This window comes from Lucilia sericata, unplaced genomic scaffold (assembly GCF_015586225.1).
Source record: "Lucilia sericata isolate MDLA Ls3-8-SP2 unplaced genomic scaffold, ASM1558622v1 Contig000294F_arrow, whole genome shotgun sequence".
Classification (NCBI taxonomy): Eukaryota; Metazoa; Arthropoda; class Insecta; order Diptera; family Calliphoridae; genus Lucilia; species Lucilia sericata.
The window spans coordinates 204,610-231,724 of NW_023994319.1; the positions used below are offsets into that span (position 1 = coordinate 204,610).

Here is a 27,115-nt window from a genome sequence, read left to right on the forward strand (position 1 = left end):
GCTATTAATTTAATTTTAAAGTTTTGTTGTATTTTAAGTTCATCTAACACTAAGTAACTATTGTATTTATTAGATAATTAAGTACTTAACTTTTAAGCCTTAGATGTACTGGACTGGCTGGTATTTAGTATTAAATTTTATGTGAACAAATAATAAACAAAATCCAAAATTATTTAAAAAACTGAACAAAAAGAGAATATAAAATAAATGAAAAAGCTAAGCAAAAATAAAAAGAAATTAGTGTTTTTAATTTATTTGATAATTTGTCAAGCTAGACTAACTGTTACAGTTGATTATAGTTTAGTCTATAGCAATTGTCTGTAGTTTAAGCTGTAGTACTGATTCGACGATGATATAGTATGGTCAATTCTATTGTCTAGTCTCTAATAGAGTCTATTATATAGTCTAGTCTAGTTTAGTCATCGTAGTCTAGTCTATAGTTAGTCTATGAGTCGTTAATAGTCTAGTCTAGTATGTCTAGTCATAGTTCTAGTCTAGCTAGTCTATCTAATATAGTCTAGTCTATAGCCTAGTCTATAGTCTAGTCTATAGTCTAGTCTATAGTCTAGTCTATAGTCTAGTCTTAGTCTAGTCTATAGTCTAGTCTATAGTCTAGTCTATAGTCTAGTCTATAGTCTCATAGTCTAGTCTATAGTCTAGTCTATAGTCTAGTCTATAGTCTAGTCTATAGTCTAGTCTATAGTCTAGTCTATAGTCTAGTCTATAGTCTAGTCTAGTCTATAGTCTAGTCTATAGTCTAGTCTATAGTCTAGTCTATAGTCTAGTCTATAGTCTAGTCTATAGTCTAGTCTATAGTCTAGTCTATAGTCTAGTCTATAGTCTAGTCTATAGTCTAGTCTATAGTCTAGTCTATAGCCTAGTCTATAGTCTAGTCTATAGTCTAGTCTATAGCCTAGTCTATAGTCTAGTCTATAGTCTAGTCTATAGTCTAGTCTATAGTCTAGTCTATAGTCTAGTCTATAGTCTAGTCTATAGTCTAGTCTATAGTCTAGTCTATAGTCTAGTCTATAGTCTAGTCTATAGTCTAGTATATAGTCTAGTCTATAGTCTAGTCTATAGTCTAGTCTATAGTCTAGTCTATAGTCTAGTCTATAGTCTAGTCTATAGTCTAGTCTATAGTCTAATCTATAGTCTAGTCTATAGTCTAGTCTATAGTCTAGTCTATAGTCTAGTCTATAGTCTAGTCTATAGTCTAGTCTATAGTCTAGTCTATAGTCTAGTCTATAGTCTAGTCTATAGTCTAGTCTATAGTCTAGTCTATAGTCTAGTCTATAGTCTAGTCTATAGTCTAGTCTATAGTCTAGTCTATAGTCTAATCTATAGTCTAGTCTATAGTCTAGTCTATAGTCTAGTCTATAGTCTAGTCTATAGTCTAGTCTATAGTCTAGTCTATAGTCTAGTCTATAGTCTAGTCTATAGTCTAGTCTATAGTCTAGTCTATAGTCTAGTCTATAGTCTAGTCTATAGTCTAGTCTATAGTCTAGTCTATAGTCTAGTCTATAGTCTAGTCTATAGTCTAGTCTATAGTCTAGTCTATAGTCTAGTCTATAGTCTAGTCTATAGTCTAGTCTATAGTCTAGTCTATAGTCTAGTCTATAGTCTAGTCTATAGTCTAGTCTATAGTCTAGTCTATAGTCTAGTCTATAGTCTAGTCTATAGTCTAGTCTATAGTATAGTCTATAGTCTAGTCTATAGTCTAGTCTATAGTCTAGTCTATAGTCTAGTCTATAGTCTAGTCTATAGTCTTAGTCTATAGTCTAGTCTATAGTCTAGTCTATAGTATAGTCTATAGTCTAGTCTATAGTATAGTCTATAGTCTAGTCTATAGTCTAGTCTATAGTCTAGTCTATAGTCTAGTCTATAGTCTAGTCTATAGTCTAGTCTATAGTCTAGTCTATAGTCTAGTCTATAGTCTAGTCTATAGTCTAGTCTATAGTCTAGTCTATAGTCTAGTCTATAGTCTAGTCTATAGTCTAGTCTATAGTCTAGTCTATAGTCTAGTCTATAGTCTAGTCTATAGTCTAGTCTATAGTCTAGTCTATGGTCTAGTCTATGGTCTGGTCTATGGTCTAGTCTATAGTATAGTCTATAGTCTAGTCTATAGTCTAGTCTATAGTCTAGTCTATATAGTCTAGTCTATAGTTTAGTCTATAGTCTAGTCTATAGTCTAGTCATGGCCTACAGACGGACGGAAAGACTGACAGAAGTCACTAAATCGATTCAGAAAATGATTCTGAGCATATATAGGTATACAATAATGTTGGCGTAGATCCAATATATCTTTGCCACTAAAGTGGTGTAGGGCATAATTTATTGTGAAAAAGATCTAAAAATTCATACACGAAAAATGCACACCACTGCGTATGCTTGATTTTTATTAGTTTAATAATAATACGTCACCGCGACGCACATTTTTTTTTGCAATTTTGACCTTAAATGTAAGCGTGCAACAGATTCCAGATGCCCTAGTCATTTCGACTATCAGTATATGGTTTGCCTGAGCCATCGGTCACATAAATGCTTTTATAAGAGAAAACATAAAATATTATAAAATATTTTTTTAAGAAAAATTTCATTCATTTTTACCATTTTTAGTTATTGGTTTTTTAAAGCCTGGATTATTTATCTTTGTGGTTGCTGATGGTAAGGCACTCAACTATCATCACATTGGGACCACCACCAGGCTTTTTAAACAACGTATAAAGTCAATACAAATAGATGTATACTTAAGATAATAACAGCAATCTGAAATAAAGATACAAATAAAAAATGTATTAGTTTCTTATTCAGTTCAAGATCTGAAACAATTTCACTTCAGTTTTAGATCAATTCTCTTCAGTTCTAGTTCGGATTTGGTTTTGTTATGGTTCTGTTCTTGCCTTGGCTAACAAATTTCAGAATATTATGAGATAAAATTTAATTTCATAGGAAAATCTTTCGGAGATTCCCGTGTTAGAAACAAAAATAAAAAAATTCAGAAATCTTGATGAATGTTAAACATAGAACAAAATTTAAAATTTGTTTTTTTGTTAGATTCAAAACTACTGTCCGAATCTGGTAAATTCAAACGCTGAATCCGAAAATGTTCTCAAAGTGGATCTAGGTCCATTGTTTCATCAATATTCCCGAATGTTTTTTTTTACTTTGATCAATTTGTGTTATTATTTGAGGATCTTGAAGAAGAGGGCATCTGAAATTTGTGATTTAAGTCTTAAATCTAAGCTGAATCCGAAAATGGTTTCAGAATTAAGCTATTTCCAATATTTCATAAAAATTTTGAACCAAATATCACAGGGAATTTCATTTCAAATCAAAATTTTTCTAATATATAAGGTTCTTGACTTCGCTAGCAAATTTTTCAATAGTCAAGACAAGAGCCCCAAATATAAAGGAAATTTTGTAAAATTTTGAGATAACATAAAATTTTGTAGTAAAATCCGTCTGAAATTTTATTCCAAAATTTTCATGAAATATTCGTCTCCGGTCTCCGGTAAAATTTTTGCAGCTCTAGGCCTCAAGACCCTAGATGCCAAATTACTTGGAATAAACAAAATTCGGGAATTTTAAAGAAATATTGGTCCCAGGTCCATTCTGAAACCACTTTTGGATTCAGCGTGGGATTTTACTAGAAAAATCAGTTTCCACCCAGATTCAGCCAGTAGTTCCCGAGTTTGAAACAAAAATAAAAAATCAGAAATTTGTATGAAAATGAAAGCGAACTTTCCAAAATTATTTTCCAGTTTTAACAAGTAGGTAACCTTCTCCTTAAAAATCAAACTACCCCAAACAGATTCACTTAATAAAAAAAAATCGAACTACCTGTCTAATCAAATTTCTATTACAATGCAAATTTTTGCAAATAACACAAAAATAATATACTCCAAAATAGACAAAAAAAAAAAAAAAAACTACAACAAATGGAAATGTTCTCATCCACAAATAAATACAAAATAATAGACCAAATAAGTTTTCACTTTCATTGGTTTTAGGGGCTTTTATGCGACGATAAAACAGGCTCCCTAATCGTCTAACAAACTAAATAAATATCTGTTATTAAATAAAGACAATAGATAAAACCCAAAACGACTGATAATAATTCTAATAATAAAGAGACATTTTTACTAAATGCTAAAATCCTATTTTACCCATGAGTAGACAATAAATTCAGTCTATTTTAACTAAGGCAAGAGTAAAGTTGTGCTAAATTACCGAAAACAAACGGGAAAGTGTTCAAACAGTTTGAAAAAGGAATCTAAAGAAAAATTTATGAAAAGTTGTCTAAATATCTGCAAATGGATTTTAATTTGAAAAAAATCATTATAAATCGAAGACATTTAATAAAAATACCTTAATTGTTTAACAGAAAAATACAGATTTAAAACCTAGAATGTTTTTCAAATATTTAATTTATTACATATTCTTCAATATTTCTCTTAATGCTGGTGGTTTAATGGGTGTGGAGATTTTAACTCCGGCCACTGGTTTAAAACTTTTAAAAAATGTCATGAAACTAACGGATACTCTTTTGGAAGTCACGTAAGTTTTGCATGATTTTCGTTAGTGCAACTTGGTTATAATGTCAGGGCAGTGTAGTCACCTTTTTCACAGGTTTGTTACTAAAGTCTGATGAAACATAATAAAATAGTAATCAGTTTGTATCTTTTATCGATTATTAATATTCGCAGTTATTTTATGGGTTTAAGTTAAAAGGTACTTACATATAAATTTTATTTCAGTCATAGGGAAACAAATATTGAGCTATCAGCATTTCTATGAGATGTCAACTATACCTTAATCAATAGTCTGTAGACCAGTTCATTTAATAGGCTTGTTGATAAACTAAGTAGTCAATAGACTAATAACTAGAAAATAGACTAGCCAATACACTAGTTTATATATTAATCAATAGGCTAGTTCATAGACTAATTAATTAAGTGAACACTCACGTCTATAGTCCAGTCTAGTGTTGGAACTGAGCAGCCGATTTTAATATATTGTAATGTAGGGTATTTTTAGCCAACAAAAAAGTAAAAAAAACAAACATTAAATATAGATAAAATATATACGTACATATTTACTAATATTAAACGTTTTGTACTTATTTTGATTTATTACTTAATACACGGTTAACATTTTAATGATGATAGTTTTATACTCTCATAGTTAGTTGTATATCTGAAGAGAATACACCTGTAATAGTGATAGAATCAATAGTTTATATTGTGATATTGCAAATTACGGAATAGCGAAAAAAGAAACCTTGAACTATAGATAAGAAAATAGTTTCCAGTAATAAAAAACGTATTGGAAAATATATGATAACATTTTTAGTAGATCCACAAAGAATGCATCATATTTATAGGTACCCATCTTCAGGACTTACGGCCAATTATGTCCCTATATCAAATTATTGGATTCAGTTGGTATTAAGCAGCATCCTAGAATGCAGTAGTATTTCGATTCTTACCTACAGTGAACTAGAACTGAACAAGAACTGAACTAGAACTGAACTAGAACTGAACTAGAACTGAACTAGAACTGAACTAGAACTGAACTAGAACTGAACTAGAACTGAACTAGAACTGAACTAGAACTGAACTAGAACTGAACTAGAACTGAACTAGAACTGAACTAGAACTGAACTAGAACTGAACTAAAACTGAACTAAACTGAACTAGAACTGAACTAGAACTGAACTAGAACTGAACTAGAACTGAACTAGAACTAAACTAGAACTAGAACTGAACTAGAACTGAACTAGAACTGAACTAGAACTGAACTAGAACTGAACTAGAACTGAACTAGAACTGAACTAGAACTGAACTAGAACTGAACTAGAACTGAACTAGAACTGAACTAGAACTGAACTAGAACTGAACTAGAACTGAACTAGAACTGAACTAGAACTGAACTAGAACTGAACTAGAACTGAACTAGAACTGAACTAGAACTGAACTAGAACTGAACTAGAACTGAACTAGAACTGAACTAGAACTGAACTAGAACTGAACTAGAACTGAACTAGAACTGAACTAGAACTGAACTAGAACTGAACTAGAACTGAACTAGAACTGAACTAGAACTGAACTAGAACTGAACTAGAACTGAACTAGAACTGAACTAGAACTGAACTAGAACTGAACTAGAACTGAACTAGAACTGAACTAGAACTGAACTAGAACTGAACTAGAACTGAACTAGAACTGAACTAGAACTGAACTAGAACTGAACTAGAACTGAACTAGAACTGAACTAGAACTGAACTAGAACTGAACTAGAACTGAACTAGAACTGAACTAGAACTGAACTAGAACTGAACTAGAACTGAACTAGAACTGAACTAGAACTGAACTAGAACTGAACTAGAACTGAACTAGAACTGAACTAGAACTGAACTAGAACTGAACTAGAACTGAACTAGAACTGAACTAGAACTGAACTAGAACTGAACTAGAACTGAACTAGAACTGAACTAGAACTGAACTAGAACTGAACTAGAACTGAACTAGAACTGAACTAGAACTGAACTAGAACTGAACTAGAACTGAACTAGAACTGAACTAGAACTGAACTAGAACTGAACTAGAACTGAACTAGAACTGAACTAGAACTGAACTAGAACTGAACTAGAACTGAACTAGAACTGAACTAGAACTGAACTAGAACTGAACTAGAACTGAACTAGAACTGAACTAGAACTGAACTAGAACTGAACTAGAACTGAACTAGAACTGAACTAGAACTGAACTAGAACTGAACTAGAACTGAACTAGAACTGAACTAGAACTGAACTAGAACTGAACTAGAACTGAACTAGAACTGAACTAGAACTGAACTAGAACTGAACTAGAACTGAACTACAAATGAACTAGAACTGAACTACAACTGATCTAAATCTGAACTACAATTGAACTAGAACTGAACTAGAACTGAACTAGAACTGAACTAGAACTGAACTAGAACTGAACTAGAACTGAACTAGAACTGAACTAGAACTGAACTAGAACTGAACTAGAACTGAACTAGAACTGAACTAGAACTGAACTAGAACTGAACTAGAACTGAACTAGAACTGAACTAGAACTGACTAGAACTGAACTAGAACTGAACTAGAACTGAACTAGAACTGAACTAGAACTGAACTAGAACTGAACTAGAACTGAACTAGAACTGAACTAGAACTGAACTAGAACTGAACTAGAACTGAACTAGAACTGAACTAGAACTGAACTAGAACTGAACTAGAACTGAACTAGAACTGAACTAGAATTTAACTAGAACTGAACTAGAACTGAACTAGAACTGAACTAGAATTGAACTAGAACTGAACTAGAACTGAACTAGAACTGAACTAGAACTTAACTAGAACTAAACTAGAACTGAACTAGAACTGAACTAGAACTGAACTAGAACTGAACTAGAACTGAACTACAACAGCACAACGAACTCGAAGATCACAGAAAAAGATGCCTAGTTCTTTTGATTGCATCTGAGGGACTATCGGCTTAATCGATAAGGCTATTTAGACCACAGAGGAAGGCTACCCTTTGAAATTCAGATTAAAACTCAAAAATTAAATAAACAAAGGTATAACTCCAGTGTAATAAATCAATAAATCGTTGAACTAAATTTAGCAAGGATCTATTCATTATTGAACTTCTATAGTCTAAGCTTCCCAAAATCAGTTTAAAAATGGTCTTGAGATGTCAATTATATAGAATTGATTAAAATTTCTAATATTTTTCTTTATAGCCCCTACATCAACATTACTATCGCTGGTATTCCCCCAAATTGTGTGCAAATGGTGTGTAAATTTGTTTGCTTTAATGGTAAATCAACCGATATCGATAAAGATATTCTTTTCACTTCTGAGAAAAATGTAAGTTTAAATAAAATACAATACAATAAACCCGAAAGGAATGGCAATTTATTATAATACTTTCAGAATTATTTCTGTTCCAACATCGATGAACTGCGTCTTTATAATTATGAATTTCCCGACAATATTCTCTCCTATGGTTTTCTGGGCAATTACAGTGACAAAGTTCAGACGCTTTATATAGCTTCAGCAAATATAACTGATATTGAAGCTGGAGCCTTTGCGAAAGGAAGATTCAAAGAGATTTTCTTTGAAAACCTACACATTAAAGAATTGAAAAAGGATTTCTTTGAGGGTATATCGTCTGACTTTAGCGCTTTATCTATTATACAAAAAGAAACACCTTTGGAAATAGTCTATTCGGATTTTCTCTGTTATGTAAAGTATCAAATAAAATATTTGACATTACAAGCGGGTTTGAAGAGTGTGCGCAATGTGACGGGTGGTGATTATATATTGAATAATTTGTTGTATGCGGACTTAAGTTTTAACAATTTCGGCGATAACATGGGCTATTCAGAATTTAGTAAAGTCTCCATGTTGGAACATTTGGATTTGTCACACTCCAATTTAGAATATTTACCTTCTTATATATTTTCGGATTTCACTACGACTTTGGAATATTTGGATTTGTCATATAATAAATTGAAAACTATTAGTCGTAGCATATTTGGCTGGAGAGAATTACCGAGAGATTTAAAGATATATGCCAACGATAATGAATGGGCTTGTTCGTGTGATTTACAAATGGAATTTAAAGCTATTTTTATTTACTATAGAACCACCTTATTGTGCTCGGAACCGGAGTGGTATAGAGATTGGTCGGTATTCGATGATGAAATATGTGGTGTAAGTTCTTTAGAGCACTTTGCACCAACTGAACCCATTGTGAAAACGTCTACATCTGGCTATTTAAACGATGCTAATATGATGCCCACCATAGAGGTTAATGAAGGGCCTTTCTATAAGCAAACAACAGAAGAGGTATCCACCACTTCCGCTCATTATATAGAGAAGCCTAGTTTTGTAACTAAAGGCGATTTAGTGAAGTTGGATTGTCTGGTCGGTACCACCAATATTAGCCAAAGGATTGTGAAACCCATGCGTTGGCCCTTGATTTTATTTGATGTCACACCTCAGGATAATTTACGAGTAGATGTTGAAGTTGTCTCCCCCTCCATTCTTGATGATTCTTATGGTCTAATATGGTTTAGCAAGGTCACCACCCAGTATTATAAAATGGAAATAAATTATAATGAATACGGTTTGGGTTGCTTCAATTCCATATCGTTTGTCACCACAGTCGATGATCTGGTACCCAATACTGCTTATACCTTTTGTGTAGTGAAAAAGAATCAAGTGACCACCTCTCCCTTCAGTTGCAAGTCCATACATGTAGGTGGTAATGTGGCGGTACAATATAGTGCTTGGTTAACGCGAGACATGAGAGTAACCGGTTTGTCATTGGTTATTTTTGGCATCATAATGTTTTCATTTGCCGGAATTTTAATGATCTATTTGCTGTTGAAACGCAAACCCATTTTACTTAAAGGCAGCAAGAGAGTTACCACTCTTCATGCAAATAGTGATGAGATAGTAGTATTGCCTAAAGAGAACTCTGTTCAAACGATTAAGGAGAAAGAGGAAAAGTTGGCCAGACGTGGGTAAGTAACTCCCAAGCAATATTTATCATTAATAGAATTAAATTTGTAAAAGTTTTCCTTTCAGACCCTTTTCCTGCTCCCAAATACGACGCAAATCCAACGAGAGTGTAGCCAGTTATCAAAGTTATATCAATACCAATTTATATGAAGTTATACCGGCATATAGTAAATTAAATAATAATAACAACAACCCCTCGCTATATATCACTAATGCAACAGAGGAAACAACTCTCCCAGATGTAGTAGATAACCAAGACACAGAAAGTTGTTATCTGACTCCCCTACAAACAGTTTCTAGTACATCTAATCTGGTTAAATATGCCGAAATTCCTTATCGTGCTAAACGCATGTCTAACGATGAGCTGCCCGAAGTGCCAGCCGATCAACCACCACTCTCTTTGGCTCTTAGTGTATCGGTAGATAAACCAGAATATGCCCAAGTGGGTACAATTTATACATTGGATAGTCAAGTTTAGTATTTGATTTGTTTGTTTTTTTTTATGTGAAATCTTTAATGTTTATAAATTGTGTAATAAAAATTAATTTCTTTCTATAAAATTTTAATGTGTGTGATGGCAAAGTTATGTGTTTAATTGGGGATAAGTTATTAGATGGAATCAATTAGAAGAAGCATCCAAATATATGATGGAACCAAATCTTTCACCAATCCATAGACAAAAATTAATTTTTTTCTCGAAAAGGAGTTAAGTTGGATTCGCAATTATTTCATAATTACATGCTTTCAGAACATTGCAATAAGCTTTCAGAACCTTGCAACCTATAACATTTTTTATAAAAAGTCAAGTTACGTTAATTTAGGTCCAAGCAGCAAGATATACGGACATACGTGCAAAAAACGATAGAATTGGTACAGGCTGACATCAAACCCAAAATACCTGCTATTTCAGTCTATTAGTGTGCTCAACTCAATCGGGTCTATCGTATTCACTTAGTGCTATCACTTCAGCATTTCAATGTCTGAGAAGTTTTGTGCACAAATATAAAGATCTTAAGCATCTTAGGGTTGAATCACATACCTCACTTTGCCTGTCCTATGATTTACTACCAGATGTGTGGCATATAACGATCCGTTTCATCCATTCCTCTATTGCGACCTTGATTAAATAGATTCTGTTTCCTATGTCACTACTGCATTATCGAATGTTCCATGTGTCAAGAGAGGATGGATCGCTCATTCCATTTAACTTGTTAGTCAGAATTTCGGTTAGAATTTTATTGAGCTTCATCCTGGAATGCTTTCCAAGAAGCAATGATATTAATTCTTATATGTTTACAGCAACATAGAGCATCAGTTTCTATATGTTAAGTGTGGTTTGATCGTAAGTTTAAAATTTTTTAGTCAGAATTTCGGTCAGACTTTCTATCATTGAACATTGACGATGCGAATTCTACGTCAGCAGACTGTTATGAAAGCATTAAACTCATGCTACTGATAATAAGGAAGTATAGGACTCGTAATCACTAAGCCGACTATCAGGGAAAATCCCAGGCTTACCTATCAAATATCGACGTAGTAATAAGAAAAATACTACTGTTCCGGATATCAGGTCAAGCAGACTTAAGCAGGCAGTAGAACACGACTAAAACTATGCCACAAGTCAGAACTGGATCGATAACTCTTTACCAACTTACAGACTCTTGATCTTGATAAAGAAAACTGCCTTCGTTTTCCTCAACTCGGAGATCTACAGTACCAGCTTTATATTCTTCAACCAAGAAAACAACTTCCGATTGCATTTACTCGATGATCTAGCTACTTAATGTTCGACAACTCAGCATATAATAATTGAGACTCTAATATATAATCTATTGTGAAATCAACCTCTGAGCACGAACACGTTATCATGTATTGTTGTCAACATGGAAGCAAAACTGACTTTCTTTAGAGGAGAGTACCTTGCGATAGCTAGATGAATTGCATGCATATAATGAGAAGCATAGAATAGCTGTATACGATGGCTCCAACCTATTAATTGGAGTCAGTGGATGTTGCAACAAGGGATAACTAACTTCTCGTAAAAGCCGCATTCGAGGAGTTATCGAACTCTGGACCAAATCTTTTATTAAACAATTGAACTGAGGTTTTCAATATACACTACAATTGGATCTCCGCTCCGGAACGATCCGATTCTCAATCGATCAAAGATTGTCAACTCAGCAACAGCTGTATCAACCGGAAGTTTTTCCCCAGGGAAGAACATTCAGTTACAGCCAACCTGTTACAACAACATATACACTACATACGGAATATTCCATATACCTCGGACCTGTCTCTCACAGAGTAGATCACTGAAACTCTAGTTACTGAAAAAGTGATTGTGTACGGGTTTTCCAAGTCAAATTTAAAATTGAGGGAGGTATATATCTAAATTGTGAGCGTCCCAAGTAGTCTAAATTCTACACATAAAGACTATTACGTCAATTTGAGTATTTCTGCCTTCTGATTGTGAGCGTCCCAAGTAGTCTAAATTCTACACATAAAGACTATTACGTCAATTTGAGTATTTCTGCCTTCTGATTGATCTTTTCTAAGAATCCAATAGTATCAAAGGACCACAGCGACACAATTGGTGGACTTATAACTTTTCGAAGTAACAAATGTTATACAACTTAGTTTTGAAGTGTTTATTTAACGGTGGAATAGTGCGATAATAGACTCGACTAGAGTATAGTAGAATTGACCAGAATAGCGCCAACTGAACTAGTATACTATCAATTGGGTTAAAGTAGTATAATTTTGACCGGACGCGAATAGAGCCGTTTGACTATAATATACTGATCAGAATTCGCCTTGAATAGAGTCTTTTTGGACAAGAATAGAGGCTATTCGACAAGAATAGAGGTTATTCGACTAGAATAGAGGCTATTCGACTATAATAGAGGCTATTCGACTAGAATAGAGGCTATTCGACTAGAATAGAGGCTATTCGACTAGAATAGAGGCTATTCGACTAGAATAGAGGATATTCGACTAGAATAGAGGCTATTCTACTAGAATAGACGCTATTCGACTATAATAGAGGCTATTCGACTAGAATAGAGGATATTCGACTAGAATAGAGGCTATTCGACTAGAATAGACGCTATTCGACTATAATAGAGGCTATTCGACTAGAATAGACGCTTTTTGTCTGGAATAGGGGCTATTCGACTAGAATAGACGCTATTCCACTATAATAGAGGCTATTCGACTAGAATAGAGGCTATTCGTCTAGAATAGAGGCTATTCGACTAGAATAGAGGCTATTCGACTATAATAGAGGCTATTCGACTAGAATAAAAGCTATTCGACTAGAATAGAAGCTATTCGACTAGAATAGAAGCTATTCGACTAGAATAGAAGCTATTCGACTAGAACACGGGCTATTTGACTATAATAGAGGCTATTGGACTAGAATCGATTTGAATATATGTATATTTACGAAATATCTCACAACTTCTCACTCAACCTTTTCAACGACTATAGTTAAGCGCATGGCTAAACCAAAACACTAGTACCACCAATTAATGCTTTTAACTTTTATAATCCTTGTCTTATCTCCATAACTCGTACGAGTACAAATGTTGGAAAATCATAACACCAAAAAATAGATCTTTCCACTTAATTTATTCATTAGTATGTGATTCATACGTCAACTTCCAAACGAATGTATTCGTTTTATTTTTAGTATTTAAGCGATAACTTTGACATTGATAAGCTTAAATCTAATTTATCAATTAGAATAAGTTGTAAATTATAATTGAGAATTTATTAAACGCAAATTCGATAAAATAATAGACATTGGCTGGCCAAAAACCTAATCAGTTCATAGTAAAAGTTATAAGGCAACAGATCTGGCAGCAAATTGGAGTTTAATTTATTTAAAAAAAGAAAGAAAAAATTGGTTTTAAATGCTAAATAAAAAATCATTTGATTTATATAAAGATGAAAAAAAGACCAAAACTACCGAAAGATTATATCAACCTAAGAAATTTCGGTAGGTGTTTTGTATAAGGAAGGAAAGTGTTGTGTCATTTATATAGAGCAATTTTATATTTATTTTACTTTTAGTTGGTGTAAATATATTGTTCTGCCTTTATTATTTGGTTTCGTTTTATTATTGATTTTAACAAATGTCGATTTTACCGGGGAAGCCTATAATAAAAATCAAAATTTTCGACAAGAAAATACTATAATGTTTTCACCGGATCAAACTTTACAACCAAATGTTGGAATGTATTCATCGGATAAAACCATTTTGGGATCTTTAGGGTAAGTTTTAATATTGTTCGAATTCAATGCAATTTTCCATATGGTTTGAAGACCTTTTCACCTTGTTTAAGTTCACCAACTTTGCGATACGAAATATAGGCATTTTTCCTTAAAATGACTTTCAAATTGAGGAATCACACTGAGGAATCACCCGACTTGACAAGTATAAACTACACCCGAGTAGAGACGGCTCGACTAGGATGGATTTTATTCGGCTAGAAGAAATTTGACTCGACTATAATAGAAGTTATTGGGAAGGAATAGAGTTGACTCGATTAGAACAGACCCGACATGAGCGGAGCCGAAACGTCTTGACTAGAATAGAGTCGAGTCAACTGGAATACAATCGGTTTTCTATACGAAAGTCGATTCGACTTCAATAGTTTAGATTCGACTAGAATAGAGTATTTTCGTCTACAATGAAGTAGATTCGACTAAAATACAGTCGATTAAAGAATAATAGAGTGAACTAGATGCTACTATCATCTAGTTCACTCTATTATTTAATCGACTCGTCTGGAATAGAATTTATTCGAAATATATTCGACAACAATAGAGTCGATACGACTGGAGTAGAATCGGCTCGATACGACTGAAATAAAATCGCCTAGATTAGAATAAAGTACAATAAGAGACGCGATTCGACTGTAGTATTATCAATTCGTCTTAATTGGAATAGAGTCGATTCAATTGGATTAGTAAGTTGATTCTACAAGAATCTGAGTCGAATGACTCTACTGGAGTACAATCGATTCGACTGATGTAGAGTCCGTGGACTCTATTCGACTAGATTTGAATACATTCTACTGGATTAAAGTCGATTATAATCGAATTGAGTCGATTGGAAAAGAATTGAATCGATTAGAAATAAATCGATTCGGTAAGTATATTCATCTTTAATAGAAACGATTGGATTGGAGTAGAGTCGTTTTAACTGATATGGAGTCGATCTGACTTTATTAGAATCGAACTGGATTACAGCCAAATTGACTGTAGATTCAACTACAAAGTAGTCGATTCAACTACAAAGTAGTCGAGTCAACTAGAATCCAGCTGAACCCGAAGGAATAGTGTTGATTCGATTAGAACCGAGCCGATATGAGCAGATCCGAAACGACTTGACTAGAATAGAGTCGAGTCAACTGGAATACAGTAGGTTCGTCTAGAATAGTGTCGATTCGACTTCAACTGTTTCGAATCGACTAGAATAGATTTTGCTGTAATAGAGTCGATATGACTAAGAATTTGACTAGAATATAGTCGGTTCAGCTACAATAATGCAGTTTTTACTAAAACGTCTTCGCTTCGACTGGAATATCGGCAAACATTCCCAAATAAAAATCATTCATTTCTCTATCACAGAAATATACAACAACTTCCAGCTAAATTTCTTATCTCCTTTATACAAATAAAACCTCAGACTATCAGTGAATAAATCATAAATAATTTCTCTATCTTCATCTCCCTTCCAGCCAAATAAAATCCTCAATATCACGTGCATTAAACTGCATACAGTCTACAGATAGCTGTTCTCTCACTTGTGTTGGCGGTAATATCAATAATATTTACAAACAATTGGAACAGTTGTATAAATCATGTAATAAAGATTTAGATTTAATATTGATTGATTGTTCATTGCCCTCGGGTAGACTGAAGGCCAGTTTCTTTCAAGGCAATTATTATCTGAAAACAATCAACATTACCAATTGTAATTTAGCTGTCATCGATAATAAAGCATTTGCCCAGGAATCTGTTAAAAATCTAAGGAATTTGACACTAATCAATACAAGTTTTCCAACATTAGATATGACTGCCTTTGAGGGTTTACAGCAGTTGGAATATTTCCAATTGGTTAATAAAATATCCTGGTCTACATTTAAGGGTGATGGATTTTTGTTTTATTTTTCTGACACCCTTACCTCTTTGGTCATACAGCAAGAGGCTTCCAAATCTACAGTTTACGATCCCTTGTCCTGGTTGCAGGGTGCAACAATGGAACGTCTCACCTCTGTAAATTTGTCTAATAATAATTTTCAAAATATTTTACACAGCAAAACCTTTGCAACTTTAACTGCTGTACAATATTTGGATCTATCATATTGTTCCCTAACTTTTTTAGAAGCCAAGACATTTGATAGTATTCTCAAGACCCTTAAGCATTTGGATTTAAGTAATAATCATTTGTCTTCAGTACCGGGAGAAATGCTAAGGCATATGAATGGTTTAGAGTTAAATTTATCATTTAATTATTGGTTGTGTACCTGTGATAATAAAGAAATGTTGCAAATTATTAAATGGAAATTGGTAGACTTGCAACTTTTAGATGAAACAAATATCAAATGTTATACACCAATGGAATGGCAAGATGTACCTGTCGATGATTTAGTTTTGGATTGTCTAGTAAGCACTACGTTGGGTATAAGCTGGACTACTAATGGTGAAATAACGGAAGAAGAAACAGGTAAATAGACATTGTTTTACATTTAAGAATACGATTGGGGTTAATGATCGATTATAAGATTGGAATTTTATCGGATAAAGTAGATTCTACTAGGTTAGATAACTATATACAACTATAATATGTAGTTAGTTGGTTAGTTGGTTAGTTAGTTAGTTAGTTAGTTAGTTAGTTAGTTAGTTGGTTAGTTAGTTGGTTAGTTAGTTAGTTAGTTAGTTAGTTAGTTAGTTAGTTAGTTAGTTAGTTAGTTAGTTAGTTAGTTAGTTAGTTAGTTAGTTAGTTAGTTAGTTAGTTAGTTAGTTAGTTAGTTAGTTAGTTGGTTAGTTAGTTAAATAGTTAGTTAGTTAGTTAGTTAGTTAGTTAGTTAGTTAGTTAGTTAGTTAGTTAGTTAGTTAGTTAGCTAGTTAGCTAGTTAGCTAGTTAGTTAGTTAGTTAGTTAGTTAGTTAGTTAGTTAGTTAGTTAGCTAGTTAGTTAGTTAGTTAGTTAGTTAGTTAGGTAGGTAGGTAGGTAGGTAGGTAGGTAGGTAGGTAGGTAGGTAGTTAGTTAGTTAGTTAGTTAGTTAGTTAGTTAGTTAGTTAGTTAGTTGGTTAGTTAGTTAGTTAGTTAGTTAGTTAGTTAGTTAGTTAGTTAGTTAGTTAGTTAGTAGTAGTTAGTTAGTTAGTTAGTTAGGTAGTTAGTTAGTTAGTTAGTTAGTTAGTTAGTTAGTTAGTTAGTTAGTTAGTTAGTTAGTTAGTTAGTTAGTTAGTTAGTAGTTAGTTAGTTAGTTAGTTAGTTAGTTAGTTAGTAGGTAGTTAGTTAGTTAGTTAGTAGTTAGTAGTTGTAGTTAGTTAGTTAGTTAGTAGTTAGTTAGTTAGTTAGTTAGTTAGTTAGTTTGTTTGTTTGTTAGTTAGTTAGTTAGTTAGTTAGTTAGTAGTTAGTTAGTTAGTTAGTTAGTTAGTTAGTAGAGTAGTTAGTTAGTTAGTTAGTTAGTAGTTAGTTAGTTAGTTAGTTAGTAGTAGTTAGTTAGTTAGTTAGTTAGTAGTTAGTTAGTAGTAGTTAGTTAGTTAGTTAGTTAGTTAGTTAGTAGTAGTTAGTTAGTTAGTTAGTTAGTAGTTAGTTAGTTAGTTAGTTAGTAGTTAGTTAGTTAGTTAGTTAGTTAGTTAGTTAGTTAGTTAGTTAGTTAGTTAGTTAGTTAGTTAGTTAGTTAGTTAGTTAGTTAGTTAGTTAGTTAGTTAGTTAGTTAGTTAGTTAGTTAGTTAGTTAGTTAGTTAGTTAGTTAGTTAGTTAGTTAGTTAGTTAGTTAGTTAGTTAGTTAGTTAGTTAGTTAGTTAGTTAGTTAGTTAGTTAGTAGTTAGTTAGTTAGTTAGTTAGTTAGTTAGTTAGTAGTTAGTTAGTTAGTTAGTTAGTTAGTTAGTTAGTTAGTTAGTTAGTTAGTTAGTTAGTAGTTAGTTAGTTAGTTAGTTAGTTAGTTAGTTAGTTAGTTAGTTAGTTAGTTAGTAGTTAGTTAGTTAGTTAGTTAGTTAGTTAGTTAGTTAGTTAGTTAGTTAGTAGTTAGTTAGTTAGTTAGTTAGTTAGTTAGTTAGTTAGTTAGTTAGTTAGTTAGTTAGTTAGTTAGTTAGTTAGTTAGTTAGTTAGTTAGTTAGTTAGTTAGTTAGTTAGTTAGTTAGTTAGTTAGTTAGTTAGTTAGTTAGTTAGTTAGTTAGTTAGTTAGTTAGTTAGTTAGTTAGTTAGTTAGTTAGTTAGTTAGTTAGTTAGTTAGTTAGTTAGTTAGTTAGTTAGTTAGTTAGTTAGTTAGTTAGTTAGTTAGTTAGTTAGTTAGTTAGTTAGTTAGTTAGTTAGTTAGTTAGTTAGTTAGTTAGTTAGTTAGTTAGTTAGTTAGTAGTTAGTTAGTTAGTTAGTTAGTTAGTTAGTTAGTTAGTAGTTAGTTAGTTAGTTAGTTAGTTAGTTAGTTAGTTAGTTAGTTAGTTAGTTAGTTAGTTAGTTAGTTAGTTAGTTAGTTAGTTAGTTAGTTAGTTAGTTAGTTAGTTAGTTAGTTAGTTAGTAGTTAGTTAGTTAGTTAGTTAGTTAGTTAGTTAGTTAGTTAGTTAGTTAGTTAGTTAGTAGTTAGTTAGTTAGTTAGTAGTTAGTTAGTTAGTTAGTTAGTTAGTTAGTTAGTTAGTTAGTTAGTTAGTTAGTTAGTTAGTTAGTTAGTTAGTAGTTAGTTAGTTAGTAGTTAGTTAGTTAGTTAGTTAGTTAGTTAGTTAGTTAGTTAGTTAGTTAGTTAGTTAGTTAGTTAGTTAGTAGTTAGTTAGTAGTAGTTAGTTAGTTAGTTAGTTAGTTAGTTAGTTAGTTCGTAGTTAGTTAGTTAGTTAGTTAGTTAGTTAGTTAGTTAGTTAGTTAGTTAGTTAGTAGTTAGTTAGTTAGTTAGTTAGTTAGTTAGTTAGTTAGTTAGTTAGTAGTTAGTTAGTTAGTTAGTTAGTTAGTTAGTTAGTTAGTTAGTTAGTTAGTTAGTAGTTAGTTAGTTAGTTAGTTAGTTAGTTAGTTAGTTAGTTAGTTAGTTAGTTAGTAGTTAGTTAGTTAGTTAGTTAGTTAGTTAGTTAGTTAGTTAGTTAGTTAGTTAGTTAGTTAGTTAGTTAGTTAGTTAGTTAGTTATTTGGTATGTAATACATACGACAAACCCGAAGAAATACGCCTAGGCTTCTATCGGTGGGAGTCGAACCCTAGACCTCCGGTCTACCAACCACTATACAGATGCCACATAAACTATATGTAAATTCAGATACATTTAACTACATTCTAAACACTTTACAGAAATTACATCCGAAACAACAACAACACCAACCCAGTGTCCGGATAATTCCACTATAACAACTGTAACCTCAGGTGAAATTAGCAGCTCTAGTGACTCCAGTAATGAGTCCAGCAGCAGTAGTCACACATCTGAAGAGACAAACGAAACATCAAGTGAAAGTATTGAAACAACAACAGAAATTTTCACAACTACTACGCCCAAGCCAACTTTATCTACTACCACTAAAAGAACCACCATATTTTATACTACAACTACTACCAGTCGCCCTACAACCAGCCGCCCACTAACGCCTATTTCTTGTTCCAATAAGAGAGCCCACCTACTGATAGTTGAAGCAAAATGTCATTTTTTCATTAAACCTATCTCTGCCACAGCAATAAAAATTGTCACAAATACTTTCCTCACCAACATGAGTGTCATTTATTTTCACGATGCCAGAAATAATACCGTGATCTCAAATATGCAAGAATATTTCACCATAATAAATAATTTAAATTCCTCGGAAATTTATGTCTTTTGTTTGATATGGCATAAATTCAAAAATGGTAAAATTATTTACGATTGGAAAATTTCACCATTCGATTGTCGCAGCTATAGTCATGCGGACGTTTTACCACAACCTTGGCTAGAAAAAGAAGATCAAATTTGGATTATATGTCTTGTGGTATTGGGCTCATGTCTAATGGTATTTTTGGGCATAATCTTGGTGGTGCTAATAAGACGTTGGAAGAATGATTATAAATCTAAATACGAAAGAACCTTTAATAGAGACTCAGAGAGTGAACCTAATTATTTGGAACCAACTGCAAAGTAAGTGTATTTGTAAAGATAATTTGATTTTTTCTTTTTTGTTAGCTATAGCTTTTCTGGGTTTGTTTACAGTATGTCGCATCAAAATTGTGATGTCATTGTACGTCCATTCGCTAGATTGTACGTTTCTCGACACCAACCACCGGATGTTGCGGCTCAACATATAAACTGTGTTCTAAATCATGATTTATATGAGGAATTGATTTTGTAAAAAAAAATATATTTTTTAAATAAATACAATATTACAAAGAAATGGTTAATATCCGATAAAACTGTACTGTTCCGACAAGAACACAGTTTGAGTAGTATATGATCCACTTGACCAAAATACAGTCCTTTCAAATGAAGTAGAGTCGATTTGATTTAAAAATTTGTTGGTTGATTTGGTTAGAATTGAATCAATTTGTCTAGAATAGAATTGATTCGAATAGAATTAGATTAAAATGGAGTTGATTCGACTAGAATAGAATCGATTAAACAATTACAGTGCTGATTCGACTAAAGTAAAAGTCACAGAGTTTATTCAATTAAAATAGAGTCGATTCGACTTGAATATAAATGTTTCGACCAGAATGGTGTTGATTCGATTAGTAAAGAGACGATTTGACTAGAATAGAGTCTATATTAGAAATAAATTAAATTCGACTAGAACAGAACTGTTTCGACTAGAATACCGTCGATTCGACTTGAATAGAGTTGATTCACATTGAGCAGAGTCGACTGAGTTCATTCGGCTAAAATGAGATTGATCCAACTAGAATCGAGTCATATCAAATTGAGTAGAGACATTTATACGGTTCGACTAAAATGAAGTCGATTTGATAAAAACAGAGTCGTTTCAACTAGAAAAGAATTGCTTAGACTATTTAAAGTAAAAGAAGAGCCGATTCGACTAGAATAGACTTAAATATACTAGAATGAAGTTGATTCGACTAAAATATATTTAAATCGACTAAAATGTGACTGATTCCACTAGACTAGAGACGATTCAACTCGAATAAAGTTGATTGGACTAGAATAAAGTCAATTCGACCAGAATAGCCCATTTCGACTAGAATAAGATCAATGATACTAGAGTAAAGTCAATTCGGCAGGATTAAAAATGATTCGACTAAATTATGGTTGATTCGACTACAATAGAGTCAATTCGACTAGATTAAATTCTATTGGTTTAGAATACAGTCGATTTGACTACAATATAGAGACGATTTAACTCGAATAAAGTTGATTGGACTAGAATAACGTCAATTCGACCAGAATAGAGCGTTTCGACTAGAATAAAATCAGTGGGACAACAATAAAGTCAATTCGACTAGAATGAAGATGATTCGACTAAATTATGGTTGATTCGACTACAATAGAGTCAATTTGACTAGAGTAAATTCGATTGGTTTAGAACACAGTCGATTTGACTACAATATAGAGACGATAAAGTTGACTGGACTAGTAAAAAGTCAATTCGACCAGAATAGAGCGTTTCGACTAGAATAAAAACAGTGCATCAAGAATAATTCAATTCGACTGCAATGGTGACGATTCGACTAAATTATGGTTGATCAATTCGACTAGAATAAAGTCGATTTGACTAGTCGACTAGACTGGAATAAAGTTGATTTGACAAGACTAAAGTTGATTCGACTAGACCAAAGTTTATTAATCTAGAACAGGGTCTATTCGATTTAGATTAGATTCGAATAGAATAAAGTCAATTGGACTAGAATATGGTTATTTTGTCTAGAATAGTATTGATTCGACTAGCATAGGGTCGTTTAAACTAGATTGCAGTCAATTAGAATCAATTCGACTAGAATAGAGTCGATTCGACTAGAATATAGTCAATTTGACTAGATTTCAGTCAATTCGATAGGAATAGAGTCGATTTGAGTAGGATAGTAACGATTCGTCTTAAATAGAGTCGACTAAATGGATGAAGTTTCCATGGGACTAGATTGAAGACACTTTTATAAGGGTTGCGTCCATCCGACTATAAACTCGTCTTGAGGTAATTCGACTTGAACGATTATAAAGAAGTCAAATCGAACTAGATTAGTATAATTTAGTCTGGAATGTCTTTGTTTAGTCCTCTGATAAACGTCCAAACAAAATTTTGGCCAAAATTTGTATAAAAATTCAAACTTTTTCGTTTAAATTTATTAAAGGCATAAATTATAAAAATAAGATTCGTAAAAAAAGTATTTCAAAAAACATTAAGCATTTTTTTTAATTTACGGTTTCATAATGATCAATAGTTTGATAATCAGGATCATCTTCTATAACATCCAAATAGTCCCTATTTTGTGAGCGACCTCTCTGCAAACGTCTACATTTGGTTATGGGAGTACAAGAAGATTGATTAAATTTCCTGGAGATTTGAGCTTTAAGTGGTTGATGTAAAGGCGGTAGAATTGGAGCACTCACAGTGGGTGCTGTAAGTTGGGAAGAATATAATGAATTTTCGATATCGTAGTTACCAGCTTCCGGTATGGGTGGTAGGGATTTTAAATAATTTGATGATCTTTGAGATATAGGTGATTGATTTGGACTAAAAGAGAAAACGATTTAATAAAATATTATTTTTTTCCGATTAGTTGAAAACTAACCTTATATATCCTAAACAAGATTTCTTAGATATTAATAACACTTTACGGTTTGTATTATGTATGGGCAATATTCTAGCATTACGATGTAAAAGCCAGTGAGGATTTTGCCGTAGTAGTATATAGACTATAGATATAGCTACAATAAATAATAGTAAAGCTATTACTGTACTAGAGGTAATGAACCAAACTTTATCTGGTGTTAAAAGCCATGATGTATTCGCTTTAGGGCCTTTGATATAATGACCCAAACAATCAAAGGGCGATATTTCTATAGCTGTTAGTGTTATCAAACAAAATATATAGGAACTGGAAGGTTTTAAATCATTTATAATGACTGTGATAATGTCTGATACTGCTTCTTTGTTCAGCATTTCGGTCACAGTCTTATTATCGCTGTAGTTGGTAAAATAAAGAATGATAAAGTCTTGAAGTTCGGCTGTTGCCTGTATATTTATCTGAACACTGTTAAAGGAGTTGGTAAGTATAGAAAAATTGCCATTTGGCTTAATGACATATTTAGTTTTTTCTTCTTCCTCGTTGATCGAATAGCATTTAAGTGATATAAGATATGAGGGTATGTTTAAAGTGGTGTTTGTAGTAATGGTGGTGGGGTTTCCGGTTGTTGGGTTAGTACTTGTATTAGGATCGGTTGAAAAATTCGTTGAATCTTCAGTGGTAATGGGGTAATCTGTTGGTTTAGTTTCATCAGTTTCTATAATGATAGTGGTGGAAATTGTAGTTATAATAGTTGTTGTAATTGGTGGCATCATGGAATATGTTCCACCATTACTGTTAGTTGTGGTGGTGACTTCGCTTTCCTTGCATTCAGTTATCACCTTTATCAATTCCATTTCATGCCATTTTTCGGGAGTTTTACACACTATATCTTCAGCTAATTTACTATCATGTTCTATAAAATATTGCAACATTTCATTGTCACACTCACAATTCCAATCGTTTAAGCTTAGATCCATTTCTATGTGGGCGAGGGTAAACTTTTGCAGAATAATGGAATCTAAAATTTGCAAATGATTGTAACGTAAATCGAGATATTTCAAGGTGCCAACAATAAAATCAAATACTGGTGCTGTAATACTATGTAAATTACAGTTATATAATAACAAATACTCCAATGACTCAAAGCCTTGAAAGGTATTTAATTTTAAAGGTCCCTGCAGATTAGTATTACTCAAATCTAAATTCTTTAAAGTAGTCATCTTTAAATCCAACCACCATGACAAAGAATCCATTACTTCACTACCATTTAAAGCCGGCTGTATTACAGCTTTCTTTAGAATATTTGCCACTGGCTTAAGAAACATCTTTCCCTTAAATCCTTCCGTAACAGGCATTTGTATGAATTCAAAATTGATTAAATTAGTTAAACCCTCAAAACTACTTTCATCTAAAGTTATTAACTGATTATATCTCAATATTAAAGTTTGTATATTTTTAGAATTATTATGTTTGAAGGCAGCTGCTTTAATAGTCTTCAAATTACATTCAGTTATGGAAAAGTAACCCAGTGAGAAATCACCAAAAAAGAACGATTGTTGTAATACACCCAAAGCAAATTCACATTTCTCTACAATTAAACTTAAATCGATATTTTTGCACTTGGTTTGTAATATATCTAAATTATCATCGACATAACTGACACTGCCATCTATGCAGTATAAAGTGCAATTTTCAACATATTCTACACAGCCGATGGCGTTAGCTAATGCTGTGTCTGGCATATTTATTGGAAGTGGAACGCTGTTGCTCATATCTGCATCTTTAACTTGAACTTGTTGAATTTCATTTCCGGTTACTTTTCTCTCTGATAACTCTAAGCTAATGTTCGTTCCACTTGTCTTTAGGAGAACTCCATCAATTGTTGTTGTCGTTAAGCTTTTGTTGCACATTGCACCGATATTGAGTTTGTTAGTAACATTATTTAAATGTTTACGTTTAATTTTATGTTTAAAATCCACATTCATAAGAATTAATACTAGAAAGAGAACAATTAATGCAGCAGCGAAGATATATTTTAAGTATCTGAAATCAAATAGAAATCGTAATTTTTTGTATTAAATACTAGTGTGAGGTAAACACTGATTTACTCGCTGAGGCAAAGTTTTAGCATTTGTCATAAAGAACAAAAATTTTGAACATATAAAATCAAAAAACTTTATCTTTAAGATTAAAATCGCAAAAAATGATTTTTACGTGTTAAAAATATATGTATATCAAAAGCATTTTTAAATTAGGCGTATACTTAATATTTGTAATATCATTAAATTCTTAAAACTTATACGTATAGGTGTCGTTAATAAAAGCAGTGTAATTTCACAAAGTAAAATTTTCTACTTGAAATGGAAATGTGAATATGTATGAAGTTTTTTTGGATTTAATATAATTACAATTTGTGTTCAACAAGAGCTACAACTTTGCCTCAGAGTGTATGATCTATAAAAAATGTCGCCTAAAATCAGTGATTAGGCCGCAGATATGCTGATGAAAAAGTTGGAATTTTAACAAAACAAGTACTCCAATATTATTACTGATCACAAATCTTTCAAAAAAGGTATGATATCACACTTTCAAAAATGTCGCGTGAAGCCTAATTTACTTATACTTTTCCAGTTTGCAACCAATATTTGGATGAATGCAGAGGGAATGAAGAAATAAATTTGCGACCCTTTTTTGGATGAAGTGTATGAGAAGAAGTTTGTCCACTTGTCTTTGGTCAACAAAGTTTTTAGTCAGTTAGTTAGTTAGTTAGTTAGTTAGTTAGTTAGTTAGCTAGCTAGTTAGTTAGTTAGTAGTAGTTAGTTAGTTAGTTAGTTAGTTAGTTAGTTAGTTAGTTAGTTAGTTAGTTAGTTAGTTTAGTTAGTTAGTTAGTTAGTTAGTTAGTTAGTAGTTAGTTAGTTAGTTAGTAGTTAGTTAGTTAGTTAGTAGTTAGTTAGTTAGTTAGTTAGTTAGTTAGTTAGTTAGTTAGTTAGTTAGTTAGTTAGTTAGTTAGTAGTTAGTTAGTTAGTTAGTTAGTTAGTTAGTTAGTAGTTAGTTAGTAGTTAGTTAGTTAGTTAGTTAGTAGTTAGTTAGTTAGTTAGTTAGTTAGTTAGTTAGTAGTTAGTTAGTTAGTTAGTTAGTTAGTTAGTTAGTTGTTAGTTAGTTAGTTAGTTAGTAGTTAGTTAGTAGTTAGTTAGTTAGTTAGTTAGTTAGTTAGTTAGTAGTTAGTTAGTAGTTAGTTAGTTAGTTAGTTAGTTAGTTAGTTAGTTAGTTAGTTAGTTAGTTAGTTAGTTAGTTAGTAGTTAGTTAGTTAGTTAGTTAGTTAGTTAGGTAGTTAGTTAGTTAGTTAGTTAGTTAGTTAGTAGTTAGTTAGTTAGTTAGTTAGTTAGTTAGTTAGTTAGTTAGTTAGTAGTTAGTTAGTTAGTTAGTTAGTTAGTTAGTTAGTTAGTTAGTTAGTTAGTTAGTTAGTTAGTTAGTTAGTAGTTAGTTAGTTAGTTAGTAGTTAGTAGTTAGTTAGTTAAGTTAGTTAGTAGTTAGTTAGTTAGTTAGTTAGTTAGTTAGTTAGTAGTTAGTTAGTTAGTTAGTTAGTTAGTTAGTAGTTAGTAGTTAGTTAGTTAGTTAGTTAGTTAGTTAGTAGTTAGTTAGTTAGTTAGTAGTTAGTTAGTAGTTAGTTAGTTAGTAGTTAGTTAGTTAGTTAGTTAGTTAGTTAGTTAGTTAGTTAGTTAGTTAGTTAGTTAGTTAGTTAGTTAGTTAGTTAGTTAGTAGTAGTTAGTAGTTAGTTAGTTAGTTAGTTAGTTAGTTAGTTAGTTAGTTAGTAGTTAGTTAGTTAGTAGTGTTAGTTAGTTAGTGTTAGTTAGTTAGTAGTTAGTTAGTTAGTTAGTTAGTTAGTTAGTTAGTTAGTTAGTTAGTAGTTAGTTAGTTAGTTAGTTAGTTAGTTAGTTAGTTAGTTAGTTAGTTAGTAGTAGTTAGTTAGTTAGTTAGTTAGTTAGTTAGTTAGTTAGTTAGTTAGTTAGTTAGTTAGTTAGTTAGTTAGTTAGTTAGTTAGTTAGTTAGTTAGTTAGTTAGTTAGTTAGTTAGTTAGTTAGTTAGTTAGTTAGTTAGTTAGTTAGTAGTTAGTTAGTTGGAAGATGAACCCATGTCTGTCTGTCTGTCTGCCTATCTGTCTGTCTGTCTGCCTGTAAGTCTGTTTGTCTGTCTGTAAGTCTGTTTGTCTGTCTGTCTGAGTATCTTTGATTACTGATTACTGACATAAACAAGTCGTTACTAAACTTCTAAAGTTTCGTACGCATCTGTCCATAACAACTTCCACATAAGTCCTCTTACAGAATATAAACCTCATGTTAACACTAAACTTATATTTTTCTTAATCTTACTATTTTCATAGTTTTGAAGTTTTTTTTTCTTTCCCCTCTTTCTTGTCAATATCTATGGATATTGGGAAAATACCAAGTACCCTTGCACTTAACAATCACACTTACTTCCACTTTTTTGTCCCGTGCAAAATGTGGTCATGTTTATTCTGCTGTCCCCTCTCCTTGTTCAAATCAAATGTTTTATGTTTTTTCAACATTTTTCCATTAAGAAACTTTTGTATTACAAAGTTGTTTTTGGATGATTCTTTTTGTTTCTATTTTTTTCAATACTT

At 32.1% G+C, this 27,115-nt stretch overlaps 2 protein-coding genes across 2 annotated transcripts; both read left to right on the forward strand.

The window, feature by feature from the left end:
- The first annotated feature begins 4,445 nt into the window (after positions 1-4,445).
- On the forward strand, positions 4,446-10,040 carry LOC119603333. Its single transcript, XM_037955338.1, has 4 exons — positions 4,446-4,557; positions 7,774-7,900; positions 7,967-9,564; positions 9,629-10,040. The coding sequence occupies exons 1-4, from the start codon at positions 4,472-4,474 to the stop codon at positions 10,038-10,040; spliced, it is 2,223 nt and encodes a 740-aa protein (XP_037811266.1). The 5' UTR covers positions 4,446-4,471.
- Positions 10,041-13,476: 3,436 nt separating this feature from the next.
- On the forward strand, positions 13,477-20,087 carry LOC119603334. The gene is made up of 5 exons (XM_037955339.1): positions 13,477-13,562; positions 13,637-13,837; positions 15,310-16,298; positions 19,066-19,876; positions 19,949-20,087. The coding sequence occupies exons 1-5, from the start codon at positions 13,477-13,479 to the stop codon at positions 20,085-20,087; spliced, it is 2,226 nt and encodes a 741-aa protein (XP_037811267.1).
- The last annotated feature ends 7,028 nt before the right edge of the window (positions 20,088-27,115 follow it).

Excerpts from the sequence above, each read along its gene's own strand:
- LOC119603334 (XM_037955339.1), top strand. The coding sequence starts at position 13,477 with ATGCTAAATAAAAAATCATTTGATTTATATAAAGATGAAAAAAAGACC. Across the intron at positions 13,563-13,636 it reads TATCAACCTAAGAAATTTCG|TTGGTGTAAATATATTGTTC; the intron begins GTAGGTGTTTTG and ends TTTTACTTTTAG. Across the intron at positions 19,877-19,948 it reads TATTTGGAACCAACTGCAAA|TATGTCGCATCAAAATTGTG; the intron begins GTAAGTGTATTT and ends GTTTGTTTACAG.
- LOC119603333 (XM_037955338.1), top strand. The coding sequence starts at position 4,472 with ATGGGTGTGGAGATTTTAACTCCGGCCACTGGTTTAAAACTTTTAAAA. Across the intron at positions 7,901-7,966 it reads TTTTCACTTCTGAGAAAAAT|AATTATTTCTGTTCCAACAT; the intron begins GTAAGTTTAAAT and ends TAATACTTTCAG. Across the intron at positions 9,565-9,628 it reads GAAAAGTTGGCCAGACGTGG|ACCCTTTTCCTGCTCCCAAA; the intron begins GTAAGTAACTCC and ends TTTTCCTTTCAG.